This window comes from Athene cunicularia (assembly GCF_003259725.1).
Source record: "Athene cunicularia isolate RWA chromosome 3 unlocalized genomic scaffold, athCun1 chr3_part1, whole genome shotgun sequence".
NCBI lineage: Eukaryota > Metazoa > Chordata > Aves > Strigiformes > Strigidae > Athene > Athene cunicularia.
In genome coordinates, this window is record NW_020799097.1 from 76732673 (window position 1) to 76750631 (window position 17959).

At 41.1% G+C, this 17959-nt stretch overlaps 1 protein-coding gene across 2 annotated transcripts in view; it reads right to left on the minus strand.

The window, feature by feature from the left end:
- The window catches only part of PDE10A (phosphodiesterase 10A), a 375046-nt gene extending 357214 nt beyond the window's left edge, over positions 1-17832 (minus strand). For both annotated transcript variants that reach the window (XM_026846120.1, XM_026846118.1), the window contains exon 1: positions 17476-17832. In XM_026846120.1, coding sequence (XP_026701921.1) covers positions 17476-17566 — 91 coding nt within the window. In that variant the 5' untranslated portion in view covers positions 17567-17832. The remainder of the gene's footprint in view (positions 1-17475) is intronic.
- Between the last annotated feature and the right edge of the window lie 127 nt (positions 17833-17959).

Below are 17959 nucleotides of genomic sequence, written 5' to 3' on the forward strand. Positions count from 1 at the left end.
CTCTCTCACTCACACCCCCTTTGACACAAACACTCTTGACTGCATGCTTGCACACAAACACTGCACTCACACGTTAAACTTCTCACACGTAATCAATCCTCTGAGCTCTGGCACTCTCTCACAAACACAGACGTGCTTCATACCTCCTCGTGCATTAGAAAACCATGTGAACCATCTGTCACTATTTAATCACCCAACCCAAGTCTGCCAAACATGCCCCATCTCAGCCCCAGATGACCCAGTCAGCCTTTTCAGCAATATACTCCTTGCAAACAGACCACTGGTTTTGCTGCTCTCTACCTAACACTGATTTGTTTTCCAGCCCATCTCGTCTCCTTTCACTGCAGTACGCCCCACAGAAGGAGGATCTGTATTGCTGCGCTTTCCAGCCGTCAGGCTTCAAGCAGTCCAGTGTTGTACACAGCACAGCCAGGGCTGAGAGGTTTTTTGCAACGTGCAGCATACCACAAACTAGCCACTGAGATCAGAGGGCACCACGGGTTTCCCTCTTTCTTAGTAACTTCACACTTCACTGTTCTTTGATTGATGAGTGTTTGGCAAATGAGCACAAAGAATCAATCTTAAAAAAACACACCAAACCAAAATAAACAACTAGTAATCATAGGAAGAAAATAAAGAGACCTTCACTTCAAAACCTTAACTGACTATACTTTCATAAGTAAAAAAGGAAGAAGTGACAATTTTAATGTTTGGGGCAGACCCCTCAAAACACAGCCTCAGGACAGAGGGGTCTAAAAAAGACCCAAAAGCTTTGGTTCCAATGTGTAAAAGACAGGCTGGCCAAAACACAGACGGAAAAACAAAGACCATTTTGTTGTTAGGGATCTCAAAAGTGCTGCTGAAGGCAGCATCTGGACTTGGAAGGAACAGGATCAAAAGCAAAGCTTAAGTACTTTTGGCATTTCAGAAAATGTTACAGTACCCCCACAACCACAGCAGAAGGTTGCTATTACTCACAAAGTTGTCAAAACTGTATGGAAGACCTCTCCTGGTTAAGTATCACTTCAGACCACTTCTCCTTCTGTCCCCAGATGCAGAACAGAAGTCCACATCTACCCTTTGTACCAGAGAGATCCCTCAGTAGCACTGGTGGTGACACTGTCACATGGGAACTTATGCCAGTCCTGAAGAATTGGTGTAAACTCCTACCTGGAAACAGAACCAGAACATAAACCTCAGCATCTCAAATACTGAAACATCTCCAAATTCAGGATTAAACCAGAGATTCTGTTTAGCACAGAGTGGACCAAACTTATATCCACACCTAAAAAGGAACCAACTCATAGTGGATATTTTGTTGCTTCCTTCTCAAGATGGTTAAGTTGGTGTGCATGTTAAGAAAGGCTTAGATATATCCAGAAACTAGCTTTACCTAAATATTCACTCTATTATCAGTTTATTTTAATCTGCAAACTCTTTGCAGAAGGAACTGTTATGTGACTTCTGTTTGTACAGTACTTGGGATAATGGCACTTACCAGGGCTGTGACTTACAGCAAAGACAGTGAGGTCCCAGGAAGATTTGGGAAAGGCATCCACCTCCCTCTTTTGGGAAATAGAGCCACAGTTGGGGAATCTCTGCATGCAACTAAGTCATTTAATTAACAAGCGAAAGAAAAACAGCTCACTGGGGAAACTGTCATTCAGAAGTCTGAGAACCATACATTTCCAGCAGGACTAGCAAGTAGCCTTTAGACATCACTGCAAAACAGGGATCTTTTAGGCAAGCAAAAACCTCAAGAAGGTTTTTGAAAGAGCTCTGCATATCAGACTTTGCTGAAAGCAAAGTCCCTAGAACTGTCTTCAGTATATACAGCAATTGTTATATGCAGTGGCATGAGCAGACTCCAGGCTAGAGAAACCTGTCTACTCTGTGACCAGCTGACCTCATTGAAATTGGAGATCCCATTTCTTCCTTGATATCAAGCTTCTTTCACATTTCACACCACACCACACCTCTCATCTAATTGTAGCTAGTGTCTGTGCCCCAGTAGAAACTAAAAATGAGAATGAAAAACTGTGTAAGCAGCAAGGATTATTAAAATTATTAGTGAAAAAAAATCATGAGGACGATTGCCAGCAAATGAAAGAAATATTATTCCATGTGGCTAATCCCCAAAGCCTGACCCACCACTACATTACTAGCAATGTCCCAAAAGCTTCCAAGGACAAATTGTATAAGCTTCCAACACAAAAGGCCAGAATGAAAGTTCTTCAATGGAGCAGATTGCTACAGGTGGAGAGATCTTTTGTGAAGGCTGCTGAGCAAGTGTCCTCTTCAGCTTTAATCTAAAAACTACAGACAAGTGGGCCATACTGTTAGCAAAAAGCAAGAAAAATGTTTGCTTTTTACAAATTTATGAAAAACTTTGCTCTCAGCTTTCTCTTTGTTGGAAGCTGGCCCTCCTACCTAGCACTTGGGTGTTCAGTGAGCAGGAAACACCAGGTAACATTTCCCAGGCTGTCTCCTCTTAGAATATAAGACAGACCTAAATAAAATAAGTTGAGAAACATCTGGTAGTCTCTTTTCCAATGCTGTCCTGCCATAAACTGCTGACAGAACCTACCTCTTTGACTCCTACATACATATGAAAACATGAAGGGAACCAATTCAATACAGGCTATCTCTTGTCTTAAAGCAACCACTGTGCAGTGCTTTAATCAGGGATAGACCTCCTCCAGAAGATCCTAGTGCTGGGAGATAGTTCCAGTAAACACAACAGAAGACGTCTCAAGTGTACATTTTACTTAAAAACAAACAATCCTGTCCCCCCTCAAATCCCTCTTTTCTCTTCCACCCCAAAGCAATCCAAAGTGTTTTTCACAGGGAAGGGTTTTATACTAACTGCCTGTCACTTAGACCAGAAGCAGAAATCAGTAACTTTGATATCAAATATCTGTTCATCCACTATTGGAGGCAAAAAAAACCCTAGTCAGATGAGAGAAAAACAGTTTCAGAAAGCTCGAAAGCCAGACTTTCAAACAGTAATTGCACCCCAAACTAATGTGAAGGTAGAACTCTCAAAATAGAGAACATGGCTGCTTGCAACTCCTACTAAAGAAGCCCACTCACCATAAAGATCATCGGGATCATTCACCTCCTGTGGTAAAAGGACCCTCACAACACGTGTAAAGTATTTGAAACGTGAAGCTTCCATGAAAAGACAACAGAAGTCATTCAAATGCTGTAGAAGTTTATTACAGAAAAACATGTTCAGCAAACATTTAAAAAGTTTATTACACACTATATTCAAAAGTGAATATTTCTTCCAGTATCTGTTGCTTAGAGTCTCATGCCAGATTCAATTCAATCACCTTAGACACCACATCAGGAATATTCATAGTAGGCCCCCTACCAGCTCAAGCAAGGGTGACAACAGTGGATGAATGTTCATCCCAATCTCCCTTTCCCAGGCAGCATCAGTTTGTTGCTCTAGAGTAGTTAAGCAGAGCCCAATTGAAATGAGCAATGCAATACCTCTAACTTTTACAATTATTCTTATGTAATGATGTGGCTTAATGTCACATACCATATTCTGTGCCATGTCAGCAAGGACAACATTGATTCTAGAAATAAAATTCTATTCCTACCTATCCTCAAAGTCAAAAGTATTGCACTTAATAATTAAGATTTGGAAAACAAAGCTAAAGATATTATCTAAAATTACCAATTTTAAATCAGTCCTGGTAGGCTGGTAGCAGCCATCTTCTTGAAGAAAAAAAAATCTACAGATTCTTGCAACTAAAAGTATCTCTTCTGGCAGGTAGAGAAATTCTGGCCTGCAGTTAACCAATACCAATAGACAAGATGAGGAATTCTAGGGTAAGAGAAAAACGGGCAGAAGCAGCTTTTCCACAGAGAGGTTTCAGATTTAGCAAGTATAGCAAATTATTTTTATTATTACTATATTTTATATCTATCTATCTATCTATCTATCTATCTATCTATCTATCTATCTATCTATATCACTCTACTCTTGTAACCATTTCTGTTATTCTTTCAATACATCCTTGAACTTACTACTAAGTATCTGCTCCACCTGGATAATTCAGTTAGCTTTTTTGGAGTAGGTGCTTCTCATCTTCCGCTACCTGACAAACGAACTCCTAAGCTTAAGTTAATTTAAAATACAAATGCCCAAATGCAACAAACCAGTCTAAGAAGTAGCAGAATTCAGTCTGCAAATGAGATGGAGATGACATCAAAACTCAACACTTTTTTCCAACCCCACTCCTTAGAGAGTCCCAGATCTGACAAGATGGTGATCATTCATGCTCTAGAAAGCAAATTCTAAGCAGAGCCAGGTACATTTAGAAAGAAGACAAGGAAGAAGAGTTTTTATCACAATGAAAAAGCAGAAGAAAGCAAAATGAACAAAGATGGTTACTACAACAACATGTAGGCAGCACAAAGAGACATTTGGGTTTGTTCAGCATTGCCCTGTTGTCTTTGTGCTCTTCAGTGATTAGCAAATTGTGAGAGAGAATATCTGTTTTTACCAATCTCACCAACCTGATGAAACAGCAGAGGAAGTTAATACCTTCCGACCTCAGCTGAAAGGCTGGTCATGATAGCATATGTCATATCATGTCTGGTCATCATTTAAATAAAAACAAGTAGACCCTTGTAAGACAAAACTTGACAGTTAAGGAACAAAAAACTACTTAGAAAAAAGTACAAAAAAACCCAAAACAAACAAACAAATAAACCAACAAAACCCAGAGAAAAACCCACAAGCCTAACCTGGTATTAATACTGTGTAGGCATATCATTACAAATATTAAAAACTTATGCAGGACTTTAGTAATAACTTGGAGCTTTACAAATGCTGTGCTCAAGATGCATCCTGTTTCTAATAACCCTCAATACCGCATCTGTACAGTTCAACAGCACTTCTAACAGCAAGCACCAGCATGGCATTCCCTTTTATGTAAGGATACAAGGTAGATGAGGAGTTACCTAATGTCTCTTATTATTTTGTAATAAATAAAAGGAGAAAAGTTAAGAAAACTAAAAGTTATTGAAAAACAGAGCTGTGCCAGCAGTTTCCAATGATGGCCTGACATGATTTTTCCTCCAGCTGACATCCAAGTAGTTATGGAGTTTATATAGTCCAGCCCAGCACTCATTTCAAAATTAACTTTCTATACCATGCGGTACTCCAGAGACATCTGGAGGATGGAATAAAATGGTTAAGGAAAACCATTATACGTTAACATAGCACTTATTTAGGTTTTCTAAATTAAGCATAAACAACTGGAGAGGAAGAAAGCACAGAGAGCATCCCACAAGAAAATTTGGAGGATCGTTTTAGAGGAAAAAAATGAAAAAAGGAATAATCCAACATGAAACACCAGAAGTATGGTGAAGGGAGCTGTAAAATGAAGTCACAGCATTTCCTGTTCAGAATCTTTTCCTGGAATTCCATTCTCAGTAAATCTGTGTAAAAATCTTTATTGTGTCTTTATTGTAAGGAAGCAAATTCAACTTGTGTTCCAAGAGCCATACCAAAACCCCTCCCCATTTTACCTAGCACCACAACCAGTAGCAAAAAGCTCTACTGGTCAAACAAAACTCTATAATAAACTTGTACTACTATAGCCTTCACATGTCTTCCTCAGTAACACTTACCAAGCCCATTATTCTTCATAAATTCCCCTGCATACCACACACACAAAAAAAACCCAAACAAAAGCCACTGACCCACCAGTAAACCACTCTCCCTGATCACCAGGTGTGTTCTGTTTCCTTTCTACTAGATACAGTGGACAGCAGAAACTGAACAAAAAAAACCCAACTATCCTAAAACAATACTCCCCCATAGTAAACAAAAGGTGTCTCTAAATACCCCAGCAAGGTGTTTTAATGAGTGAATGACATTTTCTTTTTTTCTTTTTTTTTTTTTTCTTTTTTTCTTTTTTTGGGCAGAGAGATTTTTCACGGCAGAATAAAATACTAAGAATGTTTTGTTTCTTTTAAAGAAAGTATTTTCAAACAGATAAAAGAAAGGATGATCAAACAAGAATTTCTATATGTCTAATATCATTACTTTCAAAAATAGTGACTTTCTGTTTTAATGAAAGAAGATGGGATATGAAACTCAGCGAAGAAGTCACCCTAAAATAGTAACAAGACCACCTTACCATACCAGAATGAACCCTGAGCTATTTCACAGTTTAATTTGTATAAACTGGTGTCATTCAAACTGAGTCATGACAAGTCTGCAAAGACTTGAACAGTCTACATGTATTTGGAAACAGAGGCCATTGCTTCAAAGGTCACAATATGCCATGTAAGATGCTATGTTGTTTGCCATGGTTATGAACATAGCCCAACAAGGCAAGGCATTCTATCTGAGCATTTTTGGCCTAGAAGTCTGAAGCAAAACATTCTGGCCCAATCCTGTCTGAGTTTGACTTTTTGAATATTTTTTTCTCACATACATGCTCCATTCCATCCTGCCATTTGAACAGCAAGGTTATCACAGATGCAGCTGACTATCACAGAGATGGGCATTTCTAAGGAAAAAGGAAATAGTATCAGAAAACTGCAAATCAAGGAGCAGGTAGGAGCAAGCAGACAGAACTTCCTCGCCCATCCTTCCTGTTCTCTTTGCAGGTCTACCAGAAAACATTCTCTGCGCTGTTTGATGCTTCTCTTCTGTCAATCTCATAGTTGTCTTCACAGAACTTGATAGTATTTCTGTGAAGTAAAGAAAAACACTTTGCACAAAACTGGTTTGCTGGAATACTCAAAGAAGAGATGAATAAATAATGGGAGATAAAGAAGGAAGAGTTCATTGACTTGAAACAAGCAAAAAAAACCCCAAACCCCCAAACCATAAAACGAGCAATTTTAAAAATACAGCCCTGTATGTGTGTGCCAGATTTATTCGATTGCAGGCTCTTTGGAGCAGGGACCACGCAAGACAAGGTGCTTTATTCAGTGCTCAAGCACAAGCTTGCCATCAGTTGAGGCTGCCTTTGGACATGACCTCATTGTAAAAACATTACCCTCAATCACAGTGGTCCTTGAAAACTGCCTTCTGGCTAGTTGATCTTATTACAGATTTCACAGTAGCTATTAGGTATATTTGCATCTGTGTCTTTAAAAAAATGAGCGAGAGAGAGAGAGATACACCTGGGGAGGAGAAGTAAAAAAGCACGTCTGAACAGATGATCTTTACAGTCCCCCCCTCCTGCTGCTAGAAGCTTCCCACTCAGCTTCTGCTCCTATTTGTTCATCTTTCTCTGGCAAGAACTACTCTTAACTGTGTTAATTTTCCTTTTTGTGGGTTAATGTCGGGTAACGCGCTTGCAATTGCCCACAACTAGTAGATTTCCAGTGATTGAGTTTACTGCACTCCTGGCAGTAAGTAGGATACATTTCTTGAACCAGGGTCATTTTAAGGGATTCTAGAAAGTACCTTCAGACATTTCATGGCTTCATTTAAACAGCTACTTTCTTGGTTCCATGCAGGATTTTGAGCAGGAGGACAGTATCTTCAAAGGGAGGTCACTATCCCCTAGAATATTAAGTGAGAACCATTTCAAGATTTTGAACAAAGCATGAAGCATGACCTTTTTTCATTTATTTATTTAAGGCTAAACTTGGCAGATATGAAAATATCCAACTGTAGTTAGACAGCCATGATCTCAGCCTCTGGCTGTGCAAAGACATCTTAAATCTGTAGGTTCTGTGCAGATCCAGGGGATTTTTGCCAAAATGTTTCCTGAATAAAATTAAATATTCCTTCATGTTAAGCTTTACTTTTTTTTTTTCTTCCTCCTTCCTTCATAGCCTATTATAATCCTGAATTAAAAATATATAATGCTTTAGGATTAGTGATGCTTATTCTGCAGTTTCACAGCCAAAAATGACTGCTATAATTCTTTAATGATTAAAAAAAAGGTTAAGTGTCACACATCTTCTGCCTTTAAAAATCAGTGGGGCACAGCCTATTCCTAATTACTCTCCTTTCACCTGGGAGCAATACAAGAGGCAAGAAGACATAGTCCTACCAAGGAAAACCGCAGGAACACCCAAGACCCAGGCTGCACTCCAGAATGAATGGCATCTGTCAAGAGCATCCTGTGAGCAGCTGCATACCAGAAGCCACTTGCATCATTAGCTGAAAAGGCCTAGATAAAGGATTAGCTAGATGCTTTGGCCCTTCAAAACCCAATAAAAATGTTTTATACAGCATTTATGTGTATATGTATCACTACATTGGTCTCTTCCCAGCATTAATCCATCCCTTCCTTGGATTTAGCAGCTTCACATCTTCATGAAAATATTTTCCAAAGCTGCATGTGCAGCATTAGCAGGGGTGTACATTTAGATATCTTTGCAAGTACTAGCTACCAGCAGTCAGGAGTGTGGCTTTGTATTTCATGGAGTAGAGAGGACAAGATGACTACTTGTTGCTGTCTCCCTACCTATGCAGACTAACTGCAGTGGGTCTCTCATTCCCCCAGATGTGGTAAAGGAAGGTGTATGGCTAAGTCACAGTTGTCTTCCTGTGGAGTTTTAAATCTGTAGAGCTGTATGCTACCATTGTTGATGTACCAACTGTAGGCATTTCATCTAGTCAAATGCTTGTGTCTCATGTGCACCTTCAACTCCCTGCCTAAATCTCAGCATGTGGTTCTTGCATACAGCACTGAAATCCCAACTATTTTCACACATCCTTATGCTAAGGTAAGCATATACAGTCTAAAACTAACTGGCTATGCAAGTTAAAGGACAAGTGGTACACTAACGACCAACGTTCAAATAGTACCTTCTGCAGAAAAGTACCTGGCTCTTAAGAAATAGCCTGTTTCAGGTACCGTGACCAGAAGCCAATGCAATCCACATGATTTGCCTCAGAACCCTACATGGGCCACAGCACTGTCTCCTGGAATCAGAAGTTCCAATGCAATAAACTGCAGCAGTTCTTCACATACTGTAAAGAGAATAAAACAAAACAAATAATCCACCAACATCCCCAAACCACTGAAGGCAAGGGCCTGGAGTTAGCCAATGCAAAAACTGACCTGCATGTTTCTCGTGTTTCCAAGAAGGTTCTGAGCTTCATAAAAAGCCAAGCCTTCCTTATGCTGAGGAAGAATGGCAGACCAGAGAGAACCATCTGCAGCTCCCTCCACACAACTGAGAACACTCTTCACGCCCTGGAGGCACATTCAACTGCTAGTTACCATTGCCCAGACAAGCCACGATTCGACTATGTGAGCCTGTCTTTGGTTTGTCCTTGAAAGAGACTAGAAACACTCATGCAATCTTACATAGATGGCAAAAAACAGCTGAAAAGCAGGAGGAAGGCCACTTAGTTGTTTCTTGACAGCTTCTAGGTGTGAGTGCACCTAGTCCCATTTCTGGCAAGATCACACAAAGTTGAAACTACCTGTTACTTACTTAATTTTTTCCCAAAGACAGATGGAGAACTTGCATGGGCAGTTAAAACAAAGACCTACCATCTGATCTTACTCATTTGCAACCCTTAGTTACAAAACATAACATTAGAAAGTGATTAACAATATACAGAGCACATCTGCAAAGCCTGAATAATAGACAGCATAAGACCATCTTGGCTGTATCCATGCTAAAGGAAATATGACAGAAAAATTATACAGGTGAATAAAGACTAAAAGCAAAAAACAAATCAGACTTCCCATGTGCAAGGTCACAAACAGAACAGAACAATCAATATGCTTATCTTGCATAGGTATTAATTTGTTATGCTAACCTAACAGCTACATAAAGATTAAGACAATTGCATAAAAATTATTATGAAAAAGGGGTATTGTTGAAGATAGTGTTCTGACATTTAGGCTATGTTCATGCTGAAGTTGCCTTCTCCAGGTGCCTCAACATCTTCACTCTGTCATTTTTCTACCTTCATCTCCAAACTTAAGCCTTCCCTTGAAGGCTGGACATCTATCAGTGATTTCCAAGTACAGTCTGAGGATTATCTTTGTTTCCTCTCTCATTTTGTATAATTATCATTTCATATTGCTGTCATGTATGACAACACCACCTCTGATCTGTATTGTACTGGTTTTCATTTTTAATTTTTCTATATTATGTCTGGGCTCAACACTAAATGAAAAACAATGTAAGAATCCATCTACTATCAACTGCCCTTTGGCTGAGATATGGTACTCAACTAAAACACAGTGTGGATGGCTTTAATACAGCTTGACACCCGAAATACAGCTGCTCATTCCACATGTTAGCAGACATACTAAGAATGAGCTTAGGAACACAAATTCAATTGCCCAATGTGTGGGCACACCTTAAATGTCAACATTATTAGGCATCACACTGTGACTGAAGTGATAAACACACAAACTGACTGTATTCTAGCCCATCAAACCCAGGCAGTGTCCCTCTTCTCCTCCTCCAGCATAAAGCCACAACTGTTGCTCACTGAGTTGCCAAGGCTTCTGCATTATCACTAGTAACTTAAAAACAGGATTACGCCCAAATAGTACAAAAACTCTTAAGGCCACAGTGTGAAAACACAAAGCAACTTTTATTAATAAACAAGTGCTTCGTTAAAGATTATTAGTCCCTGGTTTTGCATATTAACAACACAATGCCTTTAAAAAATAAATACATCTGCATTTTCATGTTACTTGACTTGTGCAACTCTCCTCCTTTCCCATACAGAAGCACTGCACTCAGGTATGTTCAGAAACAATGGCAAGGTGGTATCAATAACACAGCCTCCTGCCACCACTGTGTGACCAGGTGAATGTGGACACCATAACAGGGAGACCAGACTCTCCCTTACATTCATAGTAAGGGTAGATACACATTGCTTGGCTGACTAGGGTTAGAGAAGCAGCTTTGTTTATTTATGTATTTACAGAAAGAGGAGAGTGGCTAAGGAAAACAAACAGAAACAATACAATACACTATTAGTAAACCCAGGAGATTCACACAGATTTTCATTTACCAGAAATTAAAGGAAACCTGCAAAGTTTTCTCATTTTCAATTTCACTTCCTTTGTAATCCTCTCACCTTTATAGCTGTCGTCCCTATTTAGCTTTTTCTGAAAGTTTTAGAAGGCATCCTAAATCAAGAGCCTTTCTTCTCTGTCAGGCAGGGTCTCCATTACCCAGACAGCACCTCTACAAGTCAGGGGAGCACCTGAGGCCAGGTGAAAGCCAGATTCTTCAAAGACAAGTCCTAGTCTGCTCTGGGAGGCCACTCAGGCTCATTGTGCAGTCAGGAGGGCATCTCCATTGAAGATCTTTTTCAGAGCTGCTCCCTCCCCATTCACTCTCTAGGTAGGGAGACATCGACCACCAGGTGTGGAAACAGCCAGCTGCACAACTTGACTCCATTTGACAGCAGATGCTACCCTGAGGTAACACTTATTGGTACACTGGAGTACCACCATCTACAGACTGGGGCCAGCTGGGAGGATTAACATCTTACACTTGCAGCCAGATGGAAATGGGGCTACAGCACCATCATCACAGTAACTATCCTACCACGTCACGGAGCTCAAAGCAGTCTCAAATAATTATCACAAAGCTTCAAGAGATGTTTTTATAGGAAAGGCTGGTTATTTAACCAAAGTCCCATTTTTAAAAGTCACTCAGGAGACTTCTCCACTGCTTTTCGCTGAAATTTCAATTCCTGACTCACTAAGCATTTTTATAGCATTACCATACACGTTACATGACCGGCATAGCTGAAATATCTAAGTGCCCACAAATAATTAAAAAGTCATCTCCATTTTTTAAAATATTTGGATAAATTTATTTATAGACCAAAGTCAGTAATTCACCCAAAGTCACACTTTCCAACCAAAGCAACTTTGTCAAGTACTTAAAATACCATTCCTTTCCCTATGGCTCTGCCTCGTGACGTCAGCTGGGATAGTGTTTTTCCCCCTAGAATGCAGACAGTGACCTCATCATTTCTTGCTAGCAGCAGCTCAAGACCAAACTCTATTAGGCAGTACTGCATTGCTGGACAGAAAAGTCCTCTCCTATATGGAAACACCAACTCAGCAGAACGTGCAAGCATTAGCCTTTGTATTTTACTTCAAACAAGGCCCCATAAACTTATACCTAGGCACACACTAACATACCTTTCTGAAACAAATGGGAACAGAAAAGCTCCTCAACAGTCTTTACAAGATGGATACAGTGGATAGAAAGGCAAGTTAGCAACAACACCTGAGGTAGAGTGGTGTTTTGTTTGGTTTTTTTTTCCCAGGGAGCACTTAGAACACTATTTCACAGCATATATAACTTGTCCCCCTCTCTCTTCCCAAGCATTTTGAATTCTCCTTAGCTTCACATCTTTCCAGCATTCCCAGTTTGCAGCTTCACGTACACTGAAGTGGGTTAGTAAAACTGTCTTCCTCTTCGGCATGTTGAATTTGATCCTGTGAAACAAAAGTTAGACCCTCATCTATCGTTCACAGCATCTGGAAGGCAGATCCTTGACTGTCGCAGGAGAAAGAGATCAAAAATCAAAATCTAACATAAGAAACTATCAGTAGTCATTGAGTTAATCAGCTTTGGAAAGCATGGTTTCTTTTCCATTAACAAAGCCCTCAAAAAGCTGTTGCTGCATTTCTTTTTTGGTGACGCAAACTTTTTCCTCTGAACGAAGTTAAAAGGATCAATTTTTTCAGTGCTATTACAGTATCGGCACAAAACCCAAGCTGTACAGCAATTCCCTTCTCTTCCCCATGCCCCCACAAATGCATAAACGTCTGTCACAAAACACCTTAACTCCAAGTAGTCAGATCTTCCAGAGTGGGATCCAAAGACAGAAGGGGCTTGCTCATGTCAGGGATCAGAAGCTAAGTGAAAAGAACAGAATGGTCAGGACACAGAAGATGGACAAAAGAAAGCACGGAAGAAACTGAAGCCTCAAATTGCACACACAAGGAAAGAACTTCTTTGCTTTTCCATCTGCATCAGAGAAATGTGACGATCAACAATAGTGTGCAGAGCTTAAAGGAATCCCAATAGTCACTTGCATGATAAAACAACAAATAGAGTAAAGACTGTAACTTTTAATTGTATTGATGAAGACCGAGTATGGGGGGAAAACTGTAATTCAGAAGTTGGGTTCAATTCTGACTTCCATTACATCACTAAGACTCGAATAACAGGACAGAAGTTGATTTCGTGTGTCTGATGAGCCCACATTAAGATATAACAATAATCAGTAACTTAATACCAAAGTTCAAGACAAACACGAATGCTAAGCACTCACACAAGTCATCTAGTATTAGAGAGAATAAACTACTCTCCCTAGTAATTATTAGGGAAATATCCTTTATGTAGAAGTGACCCTCAAGAGGGCTTTGGTTAATAATAACTAAGACTCAAAATCCTGCAACCACTTCCTTATGCAGATGATTAACTTTTATGCATGCGGCCGGTCCCACTGAATTCAAAGTCTTGAATCATGTCTTAAAAGTTACTCTTGGGCAGATAGGAGTTCAACTTTGCCTCTGGAAGAGTTTTGCAATAGTTCTCTCTTTAGAGACCAATTTTGTAAAATGCAGAAAACTCTCAACTATCACTCACATTTGTGACAATGGAAACCATTCAGCACTCTGAACAACTGGACCACAGGGGAAGTGGAAGAAGAAATGCATTTATTTATCTTCATATGCAATCCAAATAGAGAAAGAGCAGCCCAATGAGAATTGAGATACTCTTTCTTCCCTGAATCTATCATGCTCAAAAAATCTCTGCATGAAAATTTCCAAAATACTGTATTACACTATATGCAAGATCTGATGGATAATTGTAAGCAGCATTACTGAATAATTTAGGTACAACATCATGTTGCATTTGGTCCTGAGAAGCATCCACATTTTATTTGTTTGTTTTTAAACCAACACCCTCCATTTTGACATCTTCCACACTGGCTTTCAACAGATTCATAGAAAACAGCGACTCACAGAAAAAAAAAAAAAAAAAAAAAGGATCCTTCCTCAATTTTTTGTGCTATGATTTTGAGTAAAAGGGTTACCACAGAAGGGAAGACCTCTGCTTCAATTGCAGCTGAAAAATACCTTTGCCATTTGACTTGCACTGAAGCCTGAAAGATCCGGTCAAAAGGCAGGAGTCATCTGCCGAAATACAGTTGTCTACATCCACGCTAGATGTTTGTATTGAATTGACAGAAACAGCACTTCTCAGATCTGATTCTGCTGACTGAATGTAGACTTCCACTTCAGGAAGAGATGAATTGCTGCCTAGAAATGTTCTGCTTCCTGACTAGAGAGGGAGTCCAGAGGGCTGCATTGCAACAGACAAATCTCACCTTCTCCATGCTGGTTATCACACTGAATGACCATATCTGGTTTCTCTGCTAAGACCCTATCAGCTTTGCTGGAGTTTCTGCCACTTAGACTGGTACAAGTAAACCAATGTAGCTACCCTAGGCTCCGTGCGGTCAATGGAAAGAAAGAGGCACTTAGGAAATCACCTTTTAATAAGGTGAAGCAGTGACGTGCTTTCAATTAGACAGATGGGTTCAGGCTCTCACTGCTGAGAAGGTGGGAGATGCTGAGTACTCTCATCCCTTTATCTCCTCTCCACACCAATGAGGCTTGAAACATATAGCATCGGACCCCATAATAAAAGGCAAGATTACAATATGGATTACAGAGACCTTCATAAAATACTTTGAGGGAGAGTAAAAACAAAACCACACCAGGGAAGTTTGAAAAATCTGTATCGTGGCCTACATAGTGTCTGTCCACCCACAGCTTTGCCAAGTGAGGATAAACAAGAGCTGAATGAAACTCCGCAAGTGCACACTTCAGTTGGCCAAATATCCAACAGAGTCTGGAGCAGCTAAGAATTTGTCTGCACTCTCTTAAGATCTAAAAGAGAAGTTCAGACCCTCAAAAGGGTCTGAGATTCATCTGCTAGCAACATATGCCCCCAGCTGACCAGGTGACACAGAGACCTAAGATGGCAGACCTGGATCCAGGCTCTCACGCACTTGCACTTCTGTCACCAAAAGAAGTCACCTCATTAGCCGAGGACAGCAGGGCTTCTGCATTCGACTTCTGCAGGAACACAGGATTTGGCAGCCTCCAGAAATCTGAGCTCTCTATTTTTCTTCCCTTCGTTTACTAATGCCCGTTTCCCCTTCCCCGCCTCCCTGCTCCCAATGCACACACGTTTTAATGCTAAAACCCAGGAGTTACATGGCTTTTCCATACTTCTGGGCAAATATTACACACTCTCCCTCCAAACTAGCAAGTATGCCTTCTCCACAGAGGTAATAAACCTGCCTGTAAGAGCACAGTGCTTCATAGGGAAATGCTTCAGATTAATCCTAAAAAATTACCTGCACATCTCACGCCTTAAGAAACCTTCACATCCACCATCTCACGCAAAAATACACTCCCTACAACATTGAGATACATTGCACTCTTAATGGTTTGTACAGTTACATAGTCACAGACAATGTAATTAACAAGCTACATTCCTTCCTGTAAAATAAGAGGGAGAAAACAGAATAAAAGTTCACAAAAATAAATTTGAACTCAGAAATAAAACTACATTTTTAATTTAATTTTGTCATTTACTGTGTCAAAGATGACACAAACCTGGATTACCTGAGTGCAAGCACAGGTTTGATTTACAAAATACCTTGTGTCCCCTTCTGAGGAAAATGATACCTTATTTGCTCTCTTAAATAGACATCAATGCTTTATTAAGTATTTTTTTTACTTTCCATTTCATTTGTTTCGTACACACTGAAATCAAGAAAAACCAATCCTGTTTTAAAGTTACATTTTGTTTTCTGTTTCTTGTTACATAACTAGAAGTGTGATAGGAAATACTATTGTGGAGTTAAAAAAAAAAAAAAGAAGCAACCAAGCACACATCACTGCATGACAATAATGTGTAAGGTGCTCCTACACCCACTACTGGCATACATTTAAATTAAAATTACGTGTAATCTATAGCCAACTTTCATGTCTATGCTGAATGCCCTTTCTGTGTTTAACCTCCTCCATTGCTGACAAAGAGGTAAGATTTTCCAGGTTAGTAACAGCAAAATTCCACATTGCAAAAACACTGAATGCTGTCATGCAAATAAAGTCATTCACAGGGTCTGAAAATGTCCCTCCCATGTCCAGCTTGGGTTTAGGCAGAGAAATTATAAGAAAATATGAACATGGATCTTATTTTCTTCTGGGAGAGCCAAGCAATTTAAAACCAACAACCACATAAACCCAAAACCAGTGCTCCTTGCTAATGAAACCAGAGGACCACACCAGCCACTGTGCTGGAGACATTTCCTTGCAAAAAGCAAAAACATCCATGGTGGTGAGTGAATTTCATGATCTGGGTGACTTGTGACATTATGATCCTTCACATCCTTTACAAAAAGGGCCACAGACTCCATGTTGGAGAACACACTCATTCCATCCTTCTCTGCTCTGTGTACACCTGCCCAGGCAAAAGCACCGCATTTCTGAATTCGAGCACGCACAGAGACATTTTCACAGCATCATCTGAACCCACCACACACCCACCATCTCCCAGCGTAGCCTCCAGAGCCATTCACAACAGCCTGAGACACTGCTCTGAATCCAACCGGTATTTTCCTCTCCTCTCTGCATTACAGCCACAAGCCCAGAGCCCTGTAGCTCAGCTTGGTTCATCTGGGCCCACTTAGTTAAAATAAACACAAAGCAAAGGAACCCCCTGGGCTGACTGAACAACAAGAAGAAATTCGGCTGCAGAACTCCCTCACACTTGTGTGCATAGCTGATTTTACACCACTCGGCTGCTACATTGATATTATCTTGTCAAGAAGTACAGAGCAGCTTTCACCACAAATACTTCGGGCTTGAAAATTACAGCAAAGCACCACGGCTGGGGAAAAACCAACTTTAGCTGGATGCACAGCGCGCTGCAAGTGCAGCAGTTGAAGCCTCAATGTGACGCAACCGAAATCGTACCAGGGACGGGGGCTTGCTGAAAGAAACTGGACCCACGCAAAACCGCAACGTATGTATTAGGTGCCTATAGCTCATTCGCTGCCCAAGCTAGGAGCGCCCTGCAAACAGAGATTTACACGAGCTACAAATCAATGAGGCAGCGTGGCTATGCCCATGCCAGTGACAAACTGCAGCGGGGAAGGGAGCCTGGACCGTTTGGCAGACCCGCCGCCCCCCTCAGCCACCCTCCCACACCTCTTCCCTCTCCCCTTCCCCTTGCTCCCCTGAGCCCTCCCCCTCTCAGAAGTTCAGTGTCGGTGCGCTGGGAACAGCCCTGCAGTTTCGAGCCCGGTGGTGGGATGAGCCTGGCCTAAACGCCAAAGTCACCCCGGTGTCTGTGGCGGGGGGCTGCGGGAGGCCAGCCAGGCTGACGCGCCCCTGCGGTGGGCTCCCGGCTGCCCACCGCCCGGCCACCTGCAGGCCTCCGCCGCCCTACCTTGCTCCTCGCCGGCCCCAAAGCGGGCTCTGGGGTCCTCGGGGGGGAGCCGAGCTCCGCCGCCCTCCAGGGCTTTGCGTTTCTTCGACATCTGGTCGGTGTTGGGGAGTTGAGTTTCTCCTCTCTCTCTCTCCGGGGAGATGAGTGTATGTGGAGAGAGAGGGAGAGTGTGAGGGAGAGAGACACAGGGAGGGAGAGAGAGAGATTGAAAGAAATCGCTGCCTAAAGAGAGGGGAAGAGACTTTGGAGTGGCTGGAGAGCAAGTAGGAGGCAGGGACTAAGTGGAGAAATCCTACAAATCACAATCCCATCAATTCAGCCCCACGTCTAAAGGGGCTGTTGAGGTCTCCCCCTTCCTTGCTCGTTCATCTGAGCGTGCAAGTGAAAATTAAAGACAGAGGCAGTAGTCCTCTCTCGTTTTTTCCAAATATTAGCGGGTGGTGTTTGGTTGGTTTTTGTTGTTTTTATTTTTTTTATTGGGGGG